This window comes from Podarcis vaucheri (genome assembly GCF_965113315.1).
Source record: "Podarcis vaucheri genome assembly, chromosome: 5".
Classification (NCBI taxonomy): Eukaryota; Metazoa; Chordata; class Lepidosauria; order Squamata; family Lacertidae; genus Podarcis; species Podarcis vaucheri.
Genome location: NC_138763.1, coordinates 95,473,870 through 95,497,668, shown reverse-complemented (window position 1 = coordinate 95,497,668; position 23,799 = coordinate 95,473,870). Strand labels below are relative to the sequence as shown.

The 23,799-nt window shown below is 45.5% G+C and overlaps 1 protein-coding gene across 37 annotated transcripts in view; it reads left to right on the top strand.

Moving 5' to 3' along the window:
- Positions 1–23,799, top strand: part of SORBS1 (sorbin and SH3 domain containing 1) — a 211,881-nt gene that overhangs the window by 154,226 nt on the left and 33,856 nt on the right. For 31 of the 37 annotated variants that reach the window (XM_082223035.1, XM_082223036.1, XM_082223014.1 and 28 more), the window contains 5 exons: positions 5,222–5,305; positions 11,711–11,776; positions 12,269–12,364; positions 15,653–15,702; positions 22,225–22,400. In XM_082223035.1, the coding sequence (XP_082079161.1) occupies positions 5,222–5,305; positions 11,711–11,776; positions 12,269–12,364; positions 15,653–15,702; positions 22,225–22,400 (472 nt within the window). The remainder of the gene's footprint in view (positions 1–5,221; positions 5,306–11,710; positions 11,777–12,268; positions 12,365–15,652; positions 15,703–22,224; positions 22,401–23,799) is intronic. The other 6 variants (XM_082223034.1, XM_082223029.1, XM_082223001.1 and 3 more) reach the window with 5 other exon arrangements.

Sequence of the window (23,799 nt, the reverse complement as noted above, 5' to 3'; positions counted from 1 at the left end):
ATGGCAGCATGACTTGTTTGTGTGTGGGTTGTGGTGCCGCCAAAGTTCCACTCACCTAAACCCACCACTGTCCTCTGTCTGAGGCACTGGAGAGAAACTCCCGGTCAGTGTAGACAATTCTGAGTTCAATAGCCCAAGGGTCTGAGTCCGTAAAAGGCGGCGTCCTATTTCCCTGTGATCTGCACAAGGCAGCATTTTATGTTTGTACAGAGCTTTGCGAAGTTTCGAAGCTGTTTCTCATTAGGCAGAAGGAAGTCTCTGTTAAAAATACGACAATTGGCTCAGTTCAAATGATCGTGGTCTAGGAGGATTGTGAACAAGCCACAGACTTTCCTCTCTCGTGTGTAGCCGCCCTTTTGATTTTTTCCGTTCTTTGCTATGATGTCCAAGCTGACAAACTAGCTCTGCGCAAGCACACACATGGAACATCTTATGCCTACAAGGAACATCATTCAGAATGTAGAGCTAGAGCTTTTGCTGTCTTTTGTTTTTGGTAGCAGCCTACTCCCTTTCAGGTCTAGTTTTAATGTTTTAAATGGCTGACCCCATGTCTTCTTGCTCAGTTCTCTATTGACTACCGCAGTGGTGTATACCATCACAAGGGATGGTCACTTGGGGTGTGTTTTTTCAGCTAAGGGAGCTAGGCCTGTTCAATTTATTGGGCTCAGCGTGTCCCTTCTTTCCAGTGCTGTAGCATGGGTTGCTGGTGCCCGGGACTGCATGGAGGGATGGAGGTGAGGGAAACGGACAGAGGATGCCTGTGCATTCAGCTGCCTAACGGCGTCCACCTCACCCAGGAAATTGCAGCTGCAGAGATAAGAAAAGAAGAGTTGTTTTGTTATCTGCAGAGGTCACTTCCTGGTTCGCATGGAGAAACTCTTTCCAACGGAGTCCAGCGATGGAAGCGTGCAGCTGTATTGAGGCAGCACTGGGTGTTGAAATTTTGCACCCAGGGAAACTGCCTCTGGGGTCCGCCCCCCAGGCTACACCACTGATTATTTCCCCCCGTCCTTTCCCCCATTTTTGGCCAGTCCTCTTCTGTCCATTTTGTCACAGCTAAAATGGCCGCTGTTTCTTTAATGCTTAAAAAGCTGGGTCAGCATGAGTCAGCGGCCTTCACCGGGTTGTATATATAGAGTGAGAAATGTAGGGTTGGTTGGTGAAAGCTGGTAGTGTTGTTGTGTGTCAGTCGCTTTTGCACAAAGACTTTTAAGAATAAAAGCAGAAAGCACTCTGCAAGGATATTCTTGTGGACTCTTTTATGCCGACAAGGGTCTGAGGGCCAGACTGAGGAGACAAAGGGAAGTCAGAACCCTTTCCTTTGTTGTTGTTGTTTTTTACAAACACTGACAGGTTATGGGCCCAGTGTTTCTGAGCATGTGCAGAGTGCAAAACGACTGACAGCATCTCAGCAGGGAGCTGATGAGTCCTGGTGGTGTCTGTGGCTGTGCGTTGGAGCAGTTGGTGGGAAGCTGCAACTGTCTGCAATGACGCTGGAGTGGCTAGGATCTGAGGATCAGGAAAGCACTCAGCGTCGGCTACTGGAACAGTTTGAACTGCTAGAAGACCACAGTAGGCAACTCACAGAGCAGCTACACCAGTTGTTACAAACACTGACACATTTTGTGTTTTAATTTTCATAGTGGGTGGGGTTTTTTTCTTGTACCTGTGGCCACACATTTGTGATGCATAGCCTTCAGGGAGTCCATTCTGCCATTAAAATAAATCAGCTTCTAGCTTTAAAATCTTCTGAGCAGGTACAGTTAAGGGGTGATATGATAGCCATGTTTAGCCTGGAGAAGAGGAGGTTAAGGGGTGATATGATAGCCATGTTCAAATATATAAAAGGATGTCATATAGAGGAGGGAGAAAGGTTGTTTTCTGCTGCTCCAGAGAAGCGGACACGGAGCAATGGATCCAAACTACAAGAAAGAAGATTCCACCTAAACATTAGGAAGAACTTCCTGACAGTAAGAGCTGTTCGACAGTGGAATTTGCTGCCAAGGAGTGTGGTGGAGTCTCCTTCTTTGGAGGTCTTTAAGCAGAGGCTTGACAACCATATGTCAGGAGTGCTCTGATGGTGTTTCCTGCTTGGCAGGGGGTTGGACTCGATGGCCCTTGTGGTCTCTTCCAACTCTATGATTCTATGATTCTACAGTTTATTCACACATCTGAACCCCTTTCGCATCTAAGTGGGAGCCTTAAATTAGTATGAAAAGAGGTGTGTGGTTGAGAGAAGCTGAACCTTTCCCCCATCTTGCTTCCTTAAGCTCTGTATAGCTCAAGCACTTTCTCCCCGGGCTGTCTCACTTCCAGTATCAGAAAAGCCCTCAGAGCCTGATATTTGCAAAGAAGACGACTAGAGATGCTTGAGGAATTATGTCTTTGCAGATTTCTAAAAAAAAAGGACCTGAATCTCTTCCTGACATGCTGATTGGCACTTAGCTGTCCGTCAGATCCAACTGTCGTGATCCAGCGTTATCTGTGCAGTTTGGACATACCAAAATGCACATTTAAATATATATTTTGAGAGAAAATGAACATTTAAATATGTATTTGGTTGTGTGTGTGTGTGTGTGTGTTGGAAGGATTCTTCTGTACCCCAGAAATTCCAAATTTATCTAAGAATGGAATGGAATGATGGGACTAAATACACGAAAGTGTCATAGGCTAGCAGTTGACAGCTTACAGATATGGTTACAACATTGTCATAGCTTTGCTCCTCTCACAGGCAGAGAGGTAGAGAGCAGGTTAATTCTGAACTGCTCCTACCTCAATTAAAGTTTGTCCAGGTTTCCAGCCTTACAAGGCAATTTTTTTTCTTTAAGATTTAGAAGGATTTTGAGTGGTTTTGTCTTAAAACTCTCTTCTAGAACCCTAGTGTGGAAAGTCTCTGTGGGGCAAATTGCAGTTAGGGTGGTAAGGATTAATCTCCTCCGCACCCTTACCAAGTCCTTAACTGGTTCAGAGGTGGGGAAAAGAGACTAGGGATTCAGCTATACAGCAGCTGCAGATAAAAAGTTTTAAATGTGTTTTAAGGTGCAATATACAAATGTGACACTAGATGGCGAAAGGGAGCTTTGCAAAATTCAACGTATTTCCCCAAACGTTTTTTTAAAAAAGCATTTTCACAGCGTTTTTTATATCTGTGTCGATTCCAACTCGGAGGAAAATTCTGAGCACAGGACTCAGGCATGTGTAATATCACAAGTAGTTTAAACATTTGAGATGTGTTGAAAGTGAAAACAAGAGTTATCTGGTATTTGGTTCTTGCTAGTTGGAATCCTTGTTGAACTAGCAGAAAGAGTTTTGTGGAATGCCAGAGCTTACTATTTTTCTTTGCTTTTGGCTGCTAAGGGGTACTTAGAAAAATACCAATCAGGCCTGCAAGGTGTCTAGCAGACTCTGCAAGAGCTTCTGGGACTTTGCTAGAGGAGGCCTGAGTCAACATGACTCATCTCAACCAAGGGCTAATGTCTTTAGCGCCCTTGACAGTTAAGGGTCTCATAGCTTCTTTTTACAATGGAAAGATTGGGGAAAGTGATTGACTTACGATGAGCCAGAAAGCAAATGTTAATATTGCTTGCCCCCTCCTAAACTATATAAAAAACAGCAACACATCTCTGTAATTTGTCAGACAATCTCACTGCTAGTCAAGTGACCCCAAAGCACAGAAATAATGGGGGGGGTGTATTCCTGGGACCAACAAGAATGTTAGTCGCTTCGTATAGCTGGAATATCGCTTTCCCCAATCATTTTGAGTTTGGAGTCCATCTGCGCTTGCCAAGCAAAACATTATTCTGCTGTATTCAGTCCCTCGTGCTAACATCATCCAAGGAGAATGGAACCAAAACACTGTGCAGTAGCTATCGTTTGGGAAGATTAAATCACCTTTTAACCCAGGTGGATTCAGCACATTTCCCAGATTTCAAAATTATGGTATCAGGTACGCCTCAACTTGTTTTATATTTGATGCAAAGCAGTCTGCTCCACTAAGAGCCAATGTTTAAATGTGCTCAGGTATTCAGTGTACCGTGGTTCTAATTAACTACATCGTTAAGAGCTCCAGCTTGTTGCTTTAAAACAGAATATAAGTACAAAAAGGGAGAGCCTTTCTTGGTAGTCATTCTGGTCCTGTCCTGTCCTGTCCTGTCCCTACTCTGTTGGTTTTGTCTGAACTCTTAACGTTTACCCTTGTATTAAATGTTGGTGGTCTAACAGAACAGAGTCTTGTGTGTCCATTCCCCTTAGAGACTTCTCAGTAACATGCTTTCTCTAACTGCGTCCTCTTTAGTTTAGAATTTCACCCTTCATCCTGTTTGCCATTTATGAAAAAGGGTTTCTCACATATCCATGTGCTGTTAAAGATGCCGTGTTCTGCACCGACACATAAATGGGGGGGAGGGTAGCTGAGGCAGGAGGGGTCGCAACCGAAATTGCAACCCAAAGTCACAATTTTGCTTTTCAGCAATTGAATGTTCCGAGTGGATTGCCCTGGAAATTTAAGCAGGACTTAACAGGCTTTATTCACATGTTATATTTAGTGAAAAGGAAAGTCACGTGTCTCCATATGTCGCCCCATGTCATCTGCATTTCAGCTGAGGGGAAATTTTATTTCACCAGCTCTCCTCCTTCATTTGCTTGTCAATACAGTGGTACCTCGGGTGAAGTACTTAATTCGTTCCGGAGGTCCGTACTTAACCTAAAACTGTTCTTAACCTGAAGCACCACTTTAGCTAATGGGGCCTCCCGCTGCTGCAGCGCCGCCGGAGCACGATTTCTGTCTGAAGCAAAGATCTTAACCTGAGATAATATTTCTGGGTTAGCAGTCTGTAACCTGAAGCGTATGTAACCTGAAGCGTATGTAACCCGAGGTACCACTGTAATGGCATTATCTGTCCTGGTCCAGAAATGACCCATCTTCCTTCCTGGACACCTTTGGCACTCTGTATTGAAAAAGAGTTTCGCCAGTGACATTAGTTCAATTCTATGCCTGTCTACTGAGATGCAAGCGCCATTGAATTCAATGGTACTTACTCCCAAGGAGCTGTGTATGACCGCAGCTTACATTGGCAAGTAATGGGGTGTAGGCTGCCAGTTGAATGCCTCATAAGCCACGGTGGGGGGGACGCAGAACACCGCATCTTTAACAGCCCTTTCCTATTCTCTGCATAATGTTGTCGTTCTCTTTCTTCCATTCCCGTATCACCAACTCCTTTAGACTCGGGATATAAGCCCAGAAGAGATAGATTTAAAGAATGAGCCTTGGTATAAATTCTTTTCGGAATTGGAGTTTGGGAAACCGGTAAGTTTTGATGGTCACAGCCATTAAAAAACGAAACAAAACCCCACACACATGCAACACTCCCGCCTCCATTCTGATTATAGTTATGACCGTAAGACCAAAAAAAATATATGCAACCTTGGGGTTTTTTTAACAAAAAAAAAAGCAGAAAGAATTTCTGTTTGCGCATCAAGCCACAGATGTACTTGGAATTCACTAAACTTGTGTCAGCAGTACTGGTGGCCATTCGTATGCCGAAGTTTAGCATGCCACTGCAATTCACGAGAAATGGTATTTCCTTTATTTTCCAGTGGGTGCTTGCCATTCTCCTAGCAACAGCAAGGACGGCCATTTTCTTTCTTGCTAAATAACTTCAAACCAGGATGCCCTCATCAACTCTTGCCAACTCTTTCCTGAAATCTTTGGCCAGCAGGATGAATCCTGTACAATACACATAGCTTGTCCCTCCCTCCTTGTGCGCCGCTGCTTTTCTCCCAGCCACGGTTCTCCGAGGAAGCTGCAGTTGTGGCAAAAATCCCAGAAATGTCCTGATGGACAGACCCATTGTGTTAATCTTTCCCACATTATTCAAAGTGGGTTTCAGATGAAGGAGTGTCATATCAGAATGCTGTAACACAAACAACCAAACAGAATTTGATTCCATTGTCGTGTTGCATTTATGCACACTGCCTAGCATATTGTAGCTGCTTTACCAATATTAAATTATTGTGGTGATTTCATGTTTGTGTTCATATTTTTGAGAGGCAACCAGGTGGAAGAATTCTGCTGGGACGGATTATTCACCCAATTCACACAGATAGTCCTGCATGCAGAAATTGAAAGTTTTTGATGGTTAATCCATTCTTACGTAACTTTAGAACATTTCTGGTTGGGCACAGTTTTCATGGGATGACTTCCGAAACCAATCACAATCCACCCAAGTTTTGCTCTTGAAATAATTTTTATTAAGATTTCCACACCTTACAAATGGTCATGAAATGCAGGATTAATTTTTTAAAAAACCTATCATAACAACTAAATTTGGGGCACATGTTTTGCATATTAACATGATAAATTAGGAAGGCGGCTGCCTCCCATTAGTGTCGGTTAAGCCCTAAACTCACACCAGAAGCTTAGGACTGAGGGTTCTTTGGCATCAAGTCTGCCCAGAAAATCCCCCTTGAGTTTTTCCTCTCACACATTGTATAAATGGATCCCATTGATCAGAAAAATTGTCCCTGGGTTAACTTTTCTGCCAGAGCAAGAGCCCATACCTTTGACCATGGGGTGTTAAGCATTGCAAACTATTCCCACCTGAGCCTATTCCTCCAGTTTTGTAAGAAGTGGAACAGATCTAGGTTTCCTTTTGCACGTTATGGGGATTCAAGAAAGCCAGGTGATCAAAACCACCACCCCCCTCCAGCAAATCACTGTATTTTTCACTCTACAGGATGCACCCGGCTATAGGACACACCTTGTTTTAGAGGGGGAGAACAAGGGGGAAAAAATTCTCCCCCTCTCTGCTCAGCGCCCCTTCAGCGAAGCGGCAGGAGAAACGGAGCCCCTTCCATTTCTCCTCCCGCTTGGCTGAAGGGGCACTGCACAAAGAGAGGGGGAATTTTTTTTCTTGTTCTCCCCCTCTAAAACAAGGTGCATTCTGTGTGCTCAAGGTGTGTTCACCCGAAGCCTCCGGAGTCGCTGCGCACTGACCCCTCTCACTCTCCGGGCTTCCTTTTGCTGAACCCGAAGCCTGCGGAGCGCAGCGGGAACTTGCGCTGCGCTCCGAAGGCTTCAGGGTTGGCCACCTGAAGCCTCCGGAACGCAGTGGGAACTCGCGCTGCGCTCTGGAGGCTTCAGGCTGCTACCTTGGAAGCCTGGAGAGTGAGAGGGGTCGGTGCACACCAACCCCTCTCGCTCTCCAGGCTTCAGCGAAAGCAACGCGAAGCCTCCGGAGCGCAGGGGGAGCTCTCCCTCTGCGCTTCAGAGGCTTCGCATTGCTATCGTTGAACAAAGGAGCCTGCATTCGCTCCATAGGATGCACACACATTTCCCCTTCATTTTTGGAGGGGGAAAAGTGGTCCTATAGAGCGAAAAATACGGTATAAATTGGGGTGAAACAGGAGCAGAAATTGCCAACGTTCTCTTATTAATTCCACGTATGGAATGGAAAACAACCCACACAATACAATTGGTATACATTGTTGTTGTTTCTGTCAATTTACAAATGATAGAGAATTGATTCTGTTTCCCCCTCGATTGCATTGTTTCCTCTGTATTTAAATTGAATAGAGTGGAACAATGCGATGACAACATAATTTATGTAATCAATTAAGCTGCGTAATTTCGCCACAGCGGACAACGATTACAAATAGCATTGTTTTTGGCGGTTGATGAACTGGAGCAAAGAGAAGCAGCAGTGAATACAGGGTGGAATGGAAATCTTACATCCCTGGTTGTAAGAGCCATGAAATTTGTGGCCTTTAGGACTGTGAAAATGCACTCTGCAGCGTTCCAAGTGCATTCCCAGCTAGCGATCAGATTCCATCAAAACATTCATTTGGTTTTCTTCTTTTTTCACTTTTACAAAAGTGCAAAATGCTATCAGCAAAGTGAAGTTCTGCCAATTCCCCTTTGCTTACCCCCGCAGTGCTAAGGAAAGCTCCGCTGTTGAAATTCTCACTTTAAGATCCCTATTAAAGGCATGGGAATCCTCTTAAGTAGGAAATCTGGATACCCAGCTAAGGATTAGAAGGGCAGATTATTCCATTAGAGACAGCCATTTTAATAGGCCTACATTGAATTTATAACAGGGTCCTTTTTTTCATCGTAAAATCTGCCAATATGGGCAGGAAGGAGGTGAAGTTTTAGCTGAAAGAGCAGAGAAAGAAGTGTCTTGCTGTGAAATTGTAAAAAACAAAGCAAAACCCCAACCCTTTGTCTGAGAAACATTTGCCAAGATGAGTTTGAAGTTGTTTCCTTGTTCCTCACTCAGCACAGACAGGCATGAACAGCGTAGATATATATATAAACTGTGCTTCTTCACATTTCCCCAGCAATAACTCCAGCCATAGTGATAGCTTGTTTTTTTAATGTGTGATGCCCTCAGGTTAAATACTTCAGTACTCTCCAGTACTGAATACTATGCTCCCCCAAATAAGCTGGAACTGAAAGCCATTAGGAAACGTGATTTCTGACTGAAAGCTTTATTTTGGCACGTGTTTCATTTGAGCATATTGAAGAACCAGATTGGATAGGGCAGGCATGGCCAGACTTGGCCCTCCAAATGTTTTGAGACTACAGTTCCCATCATCCCTGACCACTGGTCCTGTTAGCTACGGATGATGGGAGTTGCAGTCCCAAAACATATGGAGGGCCACGTTTGGCCATGCCTGGGATAGGGAGAGAAACCTCTATCGGAACACCCTGAGGACCCCTTTTAAAGGTGACTCACGCCATTTTTCATTGGTCTCCAACTGTGAGCTTGGGGACAACATAGCTTTTTTCAAGCCCACAGTCAAATCTGGACAACTGTGGCCTATGGTACATTGGTGTGTGTTTTAGTCCCCTATTGGACTGAAGCTAAGTCCAATGGGACAATGGCCCCTGATGGGACAGCCAATCTCCTCTCTCCTCTCCTTGCACCGCTATATCTCAAGACCATAGGCCTTCCAAGAGGACCTGAGGACTCTTACTGGGAAGGTTTATGGCAGGCTTCCTCAACCTCAGCCCTCCAGATGTTTTGAGACTACAATTCCCATCATCCCTGACCTCCGGTCCTGCTAGCTAGGGATCATGGGAGTTGTAGGCCAAAAACATCTGGAGGGCCGAGGTTGAGGAAGCCTGGTTTATGGCCTTCTTGTGCCTATGAACATCACATTAGGACTATTATTCCCTTCGTCGTTTGAGGGACTGCCCTGTTCTGATTTGATCTCCCTTTCTGCACCACGCATTTCCTTCAACTACAATCTCTACAGATATACTCTATATCTCTACAGATATACTCTGTGTTCTCAACATTAGTGCCTGAGCCACTGGTGGTTCAAATAGCCCATGAAGTGCTAATAATGGTGTCCAGGATGGGCTCTTACTGTCCATGTTTTATCGGTTTCTCCTGCTGCCTCAATTTCCGCTTTCACTAGCTCCAACTGGAATGGCTTTGGTGCAGACAACTCTGGCCTTGTCACCTGGGCCTATGATGGATTCCCATGACCCTTCTTTTATCCCTGCCCTCCCAGGTGTGTTGGTCCCATTGGTACCTACTTCCCCCAATGTTTTGACTCATGGGCTTCAACTGGCCTGTTGACCAACATTTCTGTGGTTATCTCCACAACTCTGGTCTTGGTTTTGCTGGAAGCTTCTATTTCCTCTATGAAAGGTTAGCACATGGGCTCAAGGCAGAACAGCTCAAACTTGTTGCTGTGAATCCTGGTTTTTACTTGATTTAGATGGATACTGCTGTTCTGGTCACGCCACCCATGCTTCTGGTATATTAGAAACCACCAAGTTGGAAATCTCCTTGGGAGGGATGGAATGGCATGGTGTATCATTCCTCACCAGCATTTAATACAGAAAAAGTACCGTATTTTTCGCTCCATAAGACGCACCCGCCCATAAGACGCACCTAGTTTTAGAGGAGGAGAACAAGGGGCAAAAATGTTCTCTCCCTCTCTGCGCAGCACCTCTCCAGCAAAGTGGGAGGAGAAATGGAAGGGGCTCCATTTTGCCTGCCGCTTCGCTGAAGGGGCGCTGCGCAGCTTTCCCTCTCTGCGCAGTGTCCCTTCAGCAAAGTGGCAGGATAAGCGGAGCCCCTTCCATTTCTCCTCCCGCTTCGCTGAAGATGCACTGCGCAGAGAGGGAAAGCTGTTCAGCGGCTCTCCAGCGAAGTGAAGCTAGGAGAGCAAGAGGGATTGATCCTTCTTGCTCTCCTGCCTTCAGCAAAAGCAACGCAAAGCCTCCATAGCACAGCAGGAGCACTCCCGCTGCGCTCAGGAGGCTTCGGGCAGCTATCCCTGAAGCCAGGAGAGCAAGAGGGATCGGTGCGCACCTCTTGGTCTCCTGGCTTCAGTGAAAGCTGCGCAGCCTGCATTCGCTCCATAAGACGCGCACACATTTCCCCTTACTTTTTAGGAGGGGAAAAGTGCATCTTATAGAGTGAAAAATACGGTATATGGCTGCCCTCATGTAGCAATACAGCAACCATTTTTTAATTTCTAAAATGGCTGCCCCACTGCTGTATGGGAGCAGCCATATTGTTTTGGGTTTTTTTCTGTACTAAGTGCCAGGGAGAAACAGCACATCATGGCATACACCCGTGAGATTGGCAGAGCTGCCGGTTTTCACAGCTTCGAGCTGTGGGTGGGTGCGGGGAGTTTTAAAAGTAAAATGAAAAATGGTAAAAGGCAGACATCAGATCATCCTTTCAGATTCATCGTCGGGGTTCAGATTCTGGAGTGGGCCGCATTCTGAAATGCAGAAACAAGTGGGTGGCTTCAGAAAAAGGCAATTGACTCTATAGTGTAGACCTCCTAAATTTCTCCCCCAAGCCTAGTTTCTTCAGTGTACGTTGGGTTTGTTTTTCCTTTGTCTGCCATTCAGCGAATTCTTGTTGCTGGATGGCTGATAAACTGAACAAAAGGTTATAGAAGTGAATCTCCATTCCTAGTTTCATAAGACAAGGCAGCCTTGCTTCTCACCAGCATATTTTTCATTCTGCTACACCAGAAGCAGAAGCCGCTGATTTTGATTCCTATCAGTACAAGTTTCTGTTCCTTGGGCTCTGTGTAGCAGCTCCCAAACCCAGATCTGTTGGGACCCGGGACCTGGTTTCCAAACCTGGGCCCTTAATTCACTTCTTTGACTAAATTCTTAATTCCACCTTCTGTTCCTTGCGAAAGATCAACAAGTAGCTCAAACGGTGACATGAATAACTCTGCATTTTCATTGCCCCACACTGCCACCTCTGGGATTTCAGCCATTTGTTAACATGGTATGTATTTGAAGTCTGGGAAAGGGGCTGGGGATCTGTATTTAAAAGTAAAAAAGAAAAGGCAACCCCACAATTTGCTCTGTTTGAAAATCTTGGTTATACCCCTTCTTTTTCCAGGGGGGAAAGAATGTGCAATTATTATTATTTTATTATTCTGGTTTGGTTTCTTTAGCAAACTGTATTGGAAGTGCTTTCAAGCAAATTTCTAAAGCGAGCCCTGCAACACAATGCATGCTTCCTCTGTTCCCCTCCCATAATCTCCTATGTTTGTGGTTTAACAGGTTGAGACCCTGTTTCTTTCCTTCCCCTCTTCAATTTTATTTCCAGTGTTGATGCAATTTCCCCCCAATGTACTCCCTCTGTTCTAATCCAGTTTCCATGTTCTTTGTGAAGTCTTTCCTTACCTTCATTTCCTCATTTCCTCCTCTGCTTTCCATCAGCCTCCAAAAAAGATTTGGGATTATACTCCGGGAGATTGCTCTATCCTTACTAGAGAGGATAGAAAGGTAATTCAAACATACGTTGTACTATAGTATGGTTTCTGTGTGTTTGTGTGGCTTCGAGCTTTCAGTCTCTAGCAATGTTTGGATTTTACGTGAGTGCAAGTGGTGGTTTGGATTTAATTGATTTTGGATTCCTTATGCCTTGTTGCAGGCTGAAAAGAAGCCTTAAAGCGTTCCTTTTAACCCTCATTGGATCACAGCAGCCTCCTTGCTCTTGTGATCTGTAGCGATAATTGTACTAACAAGTGTTTTGTGCGGTACGAATGAATTTTTTACAGTGGTTTAAAAAGAAATATTTACAAGAAACACTACTAGATCATGACAAATTCAGGTGGGAATCTAAGCCAGCTGTGCTTTTGAGTACGGAAAAATATTTGACTTTCGTCTTGTCTATCTTTGTCACTTTAAAACAAAAGGCCCTGTTTTTTCAGAATTAGCTTTTGTTTTGCCTCCCCTTATGTGTTGTTTCTTCCTTCTTCTTCCTTCTTTAACCAGACTGACCCAGAAAAAGACATCTACCTCTATCAGACTGAGTTAGAGGCAGATATAGAAAAAATGGAGAAAATGTATAAAGATAAGAAGCAGATGAAGGTATTTCTTCTTCATTCCACACTGCTTGCTAATCCCTGTTCCTAAACCCTCTGCTCTAATCGGGTTGCGGCTGGATAATTAGCAAACAATGTTGCTGCAAATGGTATTGCACAGAGGCTGCATTCAGATGTAACACTAAACCATGGTTTACAGTTACAGGAAGGAGTTTGGGCAAGCTTTGAGCTTGTATATGCTCCCCTCCTCTATGGTGCAGCCGTGAGGTGATCGAAATCTTTCTGTTTCCATTTCCAGTCAGCCAAAAACAGTTTAGCATTACGTCCAAACCTTAAACTGTGATCAATAAAACATGGTGTACAGTAAACCCGCAACTTACGTTCCGGGGATCGTGCCAAAAGCCAAAATTGCGTACAGTCAAAACCCGCTTGGTTCAATGATGTGTGGGCCTGCCAATGTTATTTTTACCCCTTTTAATTTTTGTGTGTGTAATTTTTGTGTGTCGAGGTCCCCAAAGAAAAACACAATTGACACTTAATTTTTGTTTAAGGTTTTTGGCATAATTTTGGCCACAACTTTATTCAAATTACAGCAATGTGAGTGGTTGCTTAGGCATTGGTAGCACTAACTGACCCTGCACGGGGACAGCTCTGACATACGCACCCCCCGCAAAGTCAGGAAGGGTAAGTCACCTGGGGAGAGAGACAGGACTGGGAACCATGCCTCACCTCTCCCCAGAATGCTCCCAGGGGCTTGCGTGGCCCTAGCCCCTTGCCAGGGGGTTTCGGACAAAAGCATGGCGAGCCCCTGGGTTCCTTTAACGGAAAACCCTGGAAGCAGCAGCAGCATTTTGGAGGGGCAGGCACAGCCAAATCCATACCCCTCCACTAACCAATTCCAAGACCAATGCCTAACCGCAAACCTTACAAGTTGTGACGATTTGCTACGCAGTAGGCAAAAACCAAATGGCACCAGGCAATCAGCCAAATGGACAAAATTCCTACCGGGCCCCTGCCCCAAAGCAGACGACCCCATGACAGGCATAGCAAGGTCAAGCAAACAGCCTAAAATTAGGGAAGGGAGGGCGGGTGACCCGAAGCACGCAGCCAAAAGAGGAAGTTCGTTGCTGCGTGCATTGTATTTAACAAATAGGGCTGTCAATCAACAAATGGCAACATCTAGATTACCCCAGTAACAGCCCGCCCCTGCTTAAAGGATGGCCAAACCATTTGCCTAGCAACAGTGAGGCGTCTCTCGTCAGCCCCAACCGCAACACATGCTCTCCACGAGGGAGAACACGCTTTGTGGGCTTACTGTGTTGGGGGGAAAAGGTATCTCAAAAGCGGTCAGAGCACTTTACAGACCCTATTTTCCTGGGACATTTCTGAATTTACCTAAGCCGTCTGGTTTTTTATTTGATCCCGGAATGTCCCGCTTTGCCTTAGAACATCCCTGTTTCTCATTGGAGAAATGTTAGGGAGGGTATGGAGTTATGTGACGCCGTGAGCCAAGGAGATAAATAACAATACAACCTTTAAAAGACATCTGAAGTCAGCCCTGTCTAGGGAAGGTTTAAAAGGGGGGGGGGGCTTAATGTTTTATTATGTTTTTATATCTGTTGGAAGCCACACAGAGTGTCTGGGGCGGGGTAATGACAACAACAACAACAACAACAGGCAACCCTGTTTAGGGAAGCTTTTAATGTCTGATACATTACTGTATTTTAATATTTTGTTGGAAGCCACCCAGGGGGGCTGGGGAAGCCCAGCCAGATGGGCGGGGTATAAATAAATTATTATTATTATTATTATTATTATTATTATTATTATTATTGAATAGTACGTCTTTATTTCCATCAGAGGAATATGGGAGGGTATGGCTTTATCTCCCATGTAACTTAATTTTCAAATGCATTTGATTATCCTTCTTATCCTTAATTAAAACAACACCCTGAAGCAATCTCATTGCAGTGTACAGAAACCGAAGTTTCAGTGGCCCATTTTCTTTGTGTGTGCTTCCACCTCTTTTTGTACAAGACGGGTCGGAAGGAGGTGTAATAATTCTAAATACAGCCTGTCTGCCTTAGAGCCAAGCCAGTTGCTGTTGTTGTTGTTGTTGTTTAGTCGTGTCCGACTCTTCGTGACCCCATGGACCAGAGCACGCCAGGCACTCCTGTCTTCCACTGCCTCCCGCAGTTTGGTCAAACTCATGCCGGTAGCTTTGAGAACACTGTCCAACCATCTCGTCCTCTGTCGTCCCCTTCTCCTTGTGCCCTCCATCTTTCCCAACATCAGGGTCTTTTCCAGGGAGTCTTCTCTTCTCATGAGGTGGCCAAAGTATTGGAGCCTCAGCTTCAGGATCTGTCCTTCCAATGAGCACTCAGGGCTGATTTCCTTAAGAATGGAGAGGTTTGATCTTCTTGCAGTCCATGGGACTCTCAAGTGTCTCCTCCAGCACCATAATTCAAAAGCATCAATTCTTCGGTGATCAGCCTTCTTTATGGTCCAGCTCTCACTTCCATACATCACTACTGGGAAAACCATCGCTTTAACTATACGGACCTTTGTTGGCAAGAGCCAAGCCAGACACAAGGCTAAATGTGCCTTTGCATTTAAAGTGCACATATATAGCTTTGTTTCTAAGAAAAGCAAATAATTTCGGGGGGGGGGGGTGTCCCAAGCAGGATCAGGGCTAGGGTGGTTAAGGAAGGGGAAAATTGGCCCTTGCCCTCACCATAATCCCAAGAAAAATCCCATCCAGCGTTGCAGTGGGAAGAAAGCATTGAACATCATGTCTGGTTTGGCACTTAGCGGTTGCAAACTGCGATGTCCACTATCCACTCCCAACCTTTTTATTGTTTGCTCTGTTGAAAAGAAAATCGGCTTCAAGCTGTTTCTTTAAACAAACAAACAAAAAATAAAGAAGCTTTTTATGATCTGGTGCATATGTATTTTACCTTCTACGCTAGAGAAATATAATCTTCCTTTGGAAAGTGATTGGCTTGGGCAGAAGAAAGTCCCGTAGGCCGTAATTATAAAATGGGCCTCCCACTGAGCAGTTTATTTTCCTTAATTTGCTTAAGGCTTTCTTTAAAATAAGGCATTGACAGACAAATAATCACGGTGCAAAGGCGTGGCCTGGGTTAAAATCTTTTACTTCCGTGAAGGAACCTCCAATCAAATGCATGCCAATCGGAATCAGTGTATAAAGTCCAGGATTTGAATTTAGGGTGGAAAATTGCTCGCTGGAGGCCCTCCCCCTCTCTCTGTTTCTCCTTTTGCTTTGCACGAAAGCATGTTCATATTACTGACTTATTTGTCTGGATTCTTGCAGAGTACGACAGGCTCCTCTCCTCCAGAAACTTCCTCGGATCATTTGCCTCAGTAAGTATTGAATGCTGCACTCTGATGTTGATGTTTTGAAGCATTGATCGCGTTGGGAGCTGTAGCTGCAGGTCCTTTGAGAGCTGTGCCCATGTACAACATCGCAGGAATCATTTTATGTGTGTCTAAGCACGGGTGGGGCTGTGGGATAAACCACAGAGCCTAGGACTTGCCGATCAGAAGGTCGGCGGTTCGAATCCCCGCAATGGGGTGAGCTCCAGTTGCTCGGTCCCTGCTCCTGCCAACCTAGCAGTTCGAAAGCTTGTCAGAGTGCAAGTAGATAAATAGGTACCACTCCGGTGGGAAGGTAAACGGATTTTCCGTTCACTGCTCTGGTTCGCCAGAAGCGGCTTAGTCATGCTGGCCACATGACCCGGAAGCTGTACGCCGGCTCCCTTGGCCAATAAAGCGAGACGAGCGCCGCAACCCCAGAGTCGGTCATGACTGGACCTAATGGTCAGGGGTCCCTTTACCTTTACCTTTAAGCTGGATGGGTGACATTTCTAGTTCTAAGTGTGCCCTGAAATTAGCACAGGCAAAAGGTTATTGGAGGGACCTAAGAAGGTTCTCTCTTAAAATCTTCCTCTGGAGAGATTCAAGCCAGAATGTGCTTAGCTTCTTCAGGCTTTCTTTCTGCCATTCTGAATCAAACTAATCGGAGTTGAAATGAATACGCCGTATGCAGTGCTGTGACAGGTAACGTAGCACAAGGGTTGGTAATATTTTTGACCTAGTGCGACCGATCTTTTATATTTCCTCACCCTGTGCACAAACTTGAGCAGGTGGACGGGGCAACCCACCCGTCAGTCATCGGAAGACGTCAGGTGACGGACGGGTGCATAGCCCCGCCCACCTGTCAAAGACGGCTCACAGGGTGTGTGAGGAGTATGCTTTGCCAGCATGTGCCTCTCTAGGAATACATTGGTGCCTCGCAAGACGAAAAGAATCCGTTCTGTGATTCTCTTCGTCTAGCGGTTTTTTCGTCTTGCGAAGCAAGCCCATTGACGGATTAGCGGATTAGCGCTATTAGCGGCTTTTAGCGGCTTATCTGCTGATCGGATCAGCTGATAAGCGGCTTAGCGGCTTAGAAAAAGGGGGGAAGGAAAAAAACCAGCAGGAACTCGCAAGACATTGTCGTCTTGCAAAGCAAGCCCATAGGAAATTCGTTTTGCGAAGCACCTCCAAAACGGAAAACTCTTTCGTCTAGCGAGTTTTCCGTCTTGCGAGGCATTCGTCTTGCGGGGCACCACTGTACACTGGCAAAACGGTACTTGTAGAATCATAGAAGCCTCAGGATCATCTAGTCCAGCAGTGGTGAAATTCACCGCATGTTGCACCTTGAAATAAAATTTTATGAAGATGCAGGTACTTGACACCACTAAAACTATATAAAATGTATAAGAACACATGAAGTAAATGTTGGAGATGTGGAGAGGCGGAAGGCTCCATGTTACATATGTGGTGGACCTGTAAGAAAATTAAGGAATTTTGGGATGTAATTTATAATGAGTTCAAAAGAATGATTAAGGTATCTCATATATATATATATATATATATATGCAGGTTTTGGTGTCTTCGGGTGTCTTCCCGTGTAAGAGTCGGGGTGTCTGTGCGACGTTTCGACGAGGTCTCACTCGTCGACGAGGTCTCACTCGTCATCTTCAGGCTGGTGCTTTCGGCTTCTTGTTACTGGAACAGAGCAGAATCTGGTGTTTGAGTTCCTATAAATACTGTTGAGGGGTGTGGTGTATAGCCTCCAACGTTCTGGGCAGAGAGGAAGTTCCTAGATTAGTGTGCCTTTTCTTCTTTTGTTCCTTAATTACTTGAGGGATATCTTGAGTGATTTCATGAGTGATATATATATTTGCTTTCGTAGATTTTCACGGGTACAGGAATGCAGGTTTTGGTGTCTTCGGGTGTCTTCCCGTGTAAGAGTCGGGGTGTCTGTGCGACGTTTCGACGAGGTCTCACTCGTCATCTTCAGGCTGGTGCTTTCGGCTTCTTGTTACTGGAACAGAGCAGAATCTGGTGTTTGAGTTCCTATAAATACTGTTGAGGGGTGTGGTGTATAGCCTCCAACGTTCTGGGCAGAGAGGAAGTTCCTAGATTAGTGTGCCTTTTCTTCTTTTGTTCCTTAATTACTTGAGGGATATCTTGAGTGATTTCATGAGTGATATATATATTTGCTTTCGTAGATTTTCACGGGTATAGGAATGCAGGTTTTGGTGTCTTCGGGTGTCTTCCCGTGTAAGAGTCGGGGTGTCTGTGCGACGTTTCGACGAGGTCTCACTCGTCATCTTCAGGCTGGTGCTTTCGGCTTCTTGTTACTGGAACAGAGCAGAGTCTGGTGTTTGAGTTCCTATAAATACTGTTGAGGGGTGTGGTGTATAGCCTCCAACGTTCTGGGCAGAGAGGAAGTTCCTAGATTAGTGTGCCTTTTCTTCTTTTGTTCCTTAATTACTTGAGGGATATCTTGAGTGATTTCATGAGTGATATATATATTTGCTTTCGTAGATTTTCACGGGTATAGGAATGCAGGTTTTGGTGTCTTCGGGTGTCTTCCCGTGTAAGAGTCGGGGTGTCTGTGCGACGTTTCGACGAGGTCTCACTCGTCATCTTCAGGCTGGTGCTTTCGGCTTCTTGTTACTGGAACAGAGCAGAGTCTGGTGTTTGAGTTCCTATAAATACTGTTGAGGGGTGTGGTGTATAGGAACAAAAGAAGAAGAGGCACACTAATCTAGGAACTTCCTCTCTGCCCAGAACGTTGGAGGCTATACACCACACCCCTCAACAGTATTTATAGGAACTCAAACACCAGATTCTGCTCTGTTCCAGTAACAAGAAGCCGAAAGCACCAGCCTGAAGATGACGAGTGAGACCTCGTCGAAACGTCGCACAGACACCCCGACTCTTACACGGGAAGACACCCGAAGACACCAAAACCTGCATATATATATATATATATATATATATATATATATATATATATATGAATGAGATACCTTAATCATTTCATATATACCGTATTTTTCGCTCCATAAGACGCGCATTTTTCTTCCTAAAAAGTAAGGGGAAATGTCTGTGCGTCTTATGGAGCGAATGCGTGGTCCCTGGAGCCGAATTGCCCAGGGGCGAAAAGCAGATTGTGCTTTTTCTTTTTCTTTTTTGAAAGAGAGAAGTGGGTGTTGAAACAAAGCCACTAATGGGCAAGTGATCGGGGAAGGAGATAAGGGACGCTGGAGATAAAGGAGGCTGGCTGGGAGGGGGGAGGCAAAGACAGCAAAGGGGCAAAACAGGAAGACTAAAGCAAAAGAGAGAAATTAGGAGAAACAGAGGAGAAAAAACTGCTCCAACTAAGGAAAAGACACTACACTAAGGCAAACAAGAGGGAAGGGAGTGTTGAAAGGAAAGGTCGGTGGGATCGGAAGAGAGATAAGGGACGCTAGCCGAGGCTGCCTGGGAGGGGGGAGGTAAAAGCTCATGGATCCTCTGGATTTTTACATTGGGTCACCCCAAATTCACCATCAGATCACATAGCATGTCCATGGCTACAGCCTGCACCAAAAAAAATCACGCACCCACTGTTTCCTGGGGCTGCAATGGTGCAAAAATGTGGTTACAAAGCACGGATCCACATGGTTCCTCAGGATTTTTGCATTGGGTCACCCCAAATTCACCATCAGATCCTCCTCCAAAAACTAGGTGCATCTTATAGTCAGGTGCGCCTTATGGAGCAAAAAATACGGTATATACCCAAAGGCTTTCCTCCCGGGGATACCAGACCCAGGCATACCTTAAATAGCGAGAGAAATATTATTGTATGCCACAGTAGCCGCAAGAATATTGATCGCTATGAATTGGATAGTAGAGGAAACCCCAGCAAAGCTGGAGTGGCAAAGTAAACTGCTGGAATAGGCCAAGTTGGCAAAAATGACAGAAAAACTGAGAGGTCATACTGATGAAACATTTATTAGGAAATGGGACATGTACAAAAAATATCTAAAGGATTATTGTAATAGCATGACATCAGTGGCAGGAGTGGAATGACGCCTATGGTATGATAGATAACTATAAGGGAATATAATACTGATGGAAATTAACAAAAGAAAATGATAAATATTGTGCTAGATAGACTAAGTGGTAGATGCACGATGGGATGGTGGGAAGTCTTTAGAAATCCAAGAAGAACGCAATGTGATGTGATGTAACAAATATTATCATTTACTTTTCTTTCTTCTGGTTAACCTCTTTGTTGGTTATTTGATTTTAATCTCAATAAAGCATAAAAAATGGAAGGGGTGGGAAACAAAACGTCTAGTCCGGCAGCTATCCTGTATGGGAATCGAACCTGCAACACCACACTCTAACCAACTGAGCCGCGTTGAACTGTTTGCTCCCTAGCTGATGAGCAGAGGATTGTGTCCTCTTTGCAGGAATCTGCTTTGACCAGCTCATTGCCCACAGGGAAGGTTCTAGTGAGATGTACCTAGCAGGATGGAGCCCTGCCCACCAGCTGACCTCACTTGATGGACAGCTGGGTGTGGTTGGGGGGGTAGAATAATAATAATAATAATAATTTATTATTTGTACCCGGCCCATCTGGCTGGGTTTCCCCAGCCACTCTGGGCGGCTTCCACAAAGACCAAAAATACACTAAGATGTCTTCTGAATGTCAGGTAGTTGTTTATCTCTTTGACATCTGAAGAGAGGGCGTTCCACAGGGCGGGCGCCACTACCGAGAAGGCCCTCTGCCTGGTTCCCTGTAGCTTTGCTTCTTGCAATGAGGGAACCGCCAGAAGGCCCTCGGAGCTGGACCTCAGTGTCCGGGCTGAACGATGGGGGTGGAGACGCTCCTTCAGGTATACTGGGCCGAGGCCATTTAGGGCTTTAAAGGTCAACACCAACACTTTGAATTGTGCTCGGAAACGTACTAGGAGCCAATGTAGGTCTTTCAAGACCGGTGTTATGTGGTCTCGGTGGCCACTCCCAGTCACCAGTCTAGCTGCCACATTCTGGATTAGTTGTAGTTTCCAGGTCACCTTCAAAGGTAGCCCCACGTAGAGCGGATTGCAGTAGTCCAAGTGGGAGATAACCAGAATGACCTCATAGGCCAGTTTGCACCGCTGGCAGTCTTCCCCACCCCTGTTGGAGTGAAATGCCCTGGGCCTTGGTGGCTTTCCAGCCAGAGGGTGCCGTTGGTTTTCTTCATGATAAGCTCGGGTTGTTTCTTTGATGGAAGCTAGAGAATTACCCCTGGCTATGCATTTCAGCACCACACAGAGAAGGAACAGCTGCTCTGCCTTTCTCTTCCCATCCTACCAGAGCCGTCTTTCCCATAGGGCTTAGTGGTGCATCGCGCCAGGGCGCCAGCCTCTCAGGGGCGCCCCAGCAAGTGGGGGAGCTGAGAGGCTTTGCCAGCGGCCTCCCCTTTCCCTGCATGCCGGCCAGCTGCGCCCCATCAACCATACGGCAGGCGGGTGTGGAGCTTGCCTCCCAAGCCTCCGCAGGAGGAGAACGATCCCTGCAGAGGATTGGGAAAAGGTCAACAACTCTGGGAAATGGGGGGGGGAGGGATCTTTGCACCACGGAGCCAGATAATAATAATAATAAATTTTATTTTTATCCCCCCTCCCAGCCGAAGCCGGGCTCAGGGCGGCTAACAACAATAAAATAATACAACATTCTAAAATCATTTCATTAAAATTAATTCAACTCAAATTGATGGCAACCATTAGGCTAAAGTTCTGTGAAGATTGCCAAAGGAGGGAGTCAGGCTGTGCCCTGACCAAAGGCCTCGTGGAACAGCTCTGTCTTGCAGGCCCTGCGGAAAGATGTCAAGTCCCGCAGGGCCCTAGTCTCTTGTGACAGAGCGTTCCACCAGATCGGGGCCACAGCCAAAAAAGCTCTGGCGCTGCTTGAGGCCAGCCTAACCTCTCTGTGGCCTGGGACCTTCACGATGTTTTTGTTTGAAGACCGTAAGTTCCTCTGTGGGACATACCAGGAGATGCGGTCCCGTAGGTACGAGGGTCCTAGGCCGTATAGGGCTTTAAAGGTTAAAACCAGCACCTTAAACCTGATCTTGTACTCCACCGGGAGCCAGTGCAGCTGGTATAGTACCGGATGAATGTGATCTCGCAGCGAAGACCTCGTAAGGAGTCTCACCGCGGCATTCTGCACCCGCTGGAGTTTCTGGGACAGTCTCAAGGGCAGCCCCACGTAGAGCGAGTTACAATAATCCAGTCTGGAGGTGACCGTCACGTGGATCACAGTGGCTAGGTCAGATATGCTTAAGATGGCCCTTTTGATACTTACATTCCCGTCACGTAAAGTACAGGGAGCCGATGTGTGTTTTGCATACAAAAATCTCTGCAACCCCTGGAAAGGCATGTGATCCAGATATGCAAAGTGTTTTCGCTCTTAGCAATTTCGCAGCGGTGTGTTGAGCTGCCAGCATTTTGCAACTTGTTTCTTTTTTTTTAATTGCTAAGGAAATTAAGTCTCCCTCCTCCTGCATACTTTTAGCTCGCCGTATTCCCCCAGCTACCATTCTGCAAAGAGAGAGTTTGAAGCAGCTCTGGGAGACGCCACCGGGCCGGAAAACGAAAGGCAAATATACAAAAGTGTTTTAGAAGGTGGCGATATCCCGCTGCAAGGGCTGAGCGGTCTCAAACGTCCCTCCAGCTCGGCTTCCACTAAAGGTATGTCGCTAGAGCAACAATTTCCATGCATCTTCGTGTACTGGTTGTTGTCGGTAGAACTTTAAAAACAGATTGTGTCAATATACCTGTGCCAGGAAATGGTGTGCTTGTGACAGGATTTGAGATGTGAGGAATAGTTTCTGGGGTGGTAATATCTGACTGCACAATTTCATACTTCAGTCGGGGTGTGTGTGTCCTTTTCAATGCTTCCCCACTTTTTAAAAAAAAAAAACCTTTAAAAATTTAGCCTGTTCCCTGCATGTTAGATTTCTACTTGCAGGGAGTTTTATAAAAAGGAGCATGCAAATCAGCCACATGCCATCTAGGTTGGTAAAACCCATTTTGCCATCACACAATTCTCTTACTCTGCCGCAGATGTAGATCAGGCCACAGTCAACCTACATTGGGATCAGATTGGCTTCAGATCCAGGAGTTTTAATAAACCCAAGTATCCAAGAAAAGATTTGTTAATCTGCTGGTATCTGCTCTTCTTTCCGGGGTTTAGAACCATATTTTGACCCCAGGTTTCATGGGAGCAAATTTTCCTACACCCAATTGGGTGGAGGATTAAAGGGGGTGGGTTACTGATTCATCTCTACAAAGAGTTTGCTTATCACTCATCTATCCTTTTTAAGTTGCCATGTTTGTCCCTGCTCACTTCCAAGCACAGTCCAGTTACGCTCCCTCTGAATCTTGCTTATGGTTTGACCTTCCCTGGCCACGGTATTCTCTTCCCCTCACTCCCTTCTGTCTTCAGAGCATCTTCACGGACCCACATCACTCAAACCAGTTTCCCCCACCCGTGGTAGAGCTTTCTCTTCCGCCCATCCTCTTGCCAGTTTAGCTTCCTAAACTGGACATTTATCTGGGATTGCCTTGCCTGTCGACCTTACTTATTCTTCCACTGTGGTGCCCTGTGTAGCTTTTCTATGCCTGACTTAATAGAGAGCTAACAAAACTAGCAGTTGTGAAAGAGCGTAATAAAAGAGCAAAATGCATTATGAGCTGCAAAGACTGTGGCTAATGCAATAGTTGTGGTGAATTAATGCAAGTCAAAGTTGTGCATTAAGCCCCGCTGATTTAAAAGAAGCCCCTTGACAATCTGTGAAATGCAAACTTAGGAATCACTGGTGTTGAAAGCAATTAATTCTATGTTGACAGCTCGCTTCTGGGTTTCTTTTCTTTTACATTTTTGCTGTTACTTTTCCGAACGTTATCTCCACAACCTTGCCACACATTTGTTGTAAAAAACACACAAAAGACCCTGAAATTCCCAGGAACTCACAAGTTACTCAGTGAAGTCACAGACTTTTGCCTATTGAGGTACAGAGAACGCTCACATTGGCCCCACATCTATAAGAAATACAAAATAATTAATGAGATGTATTTCTTACTGTAA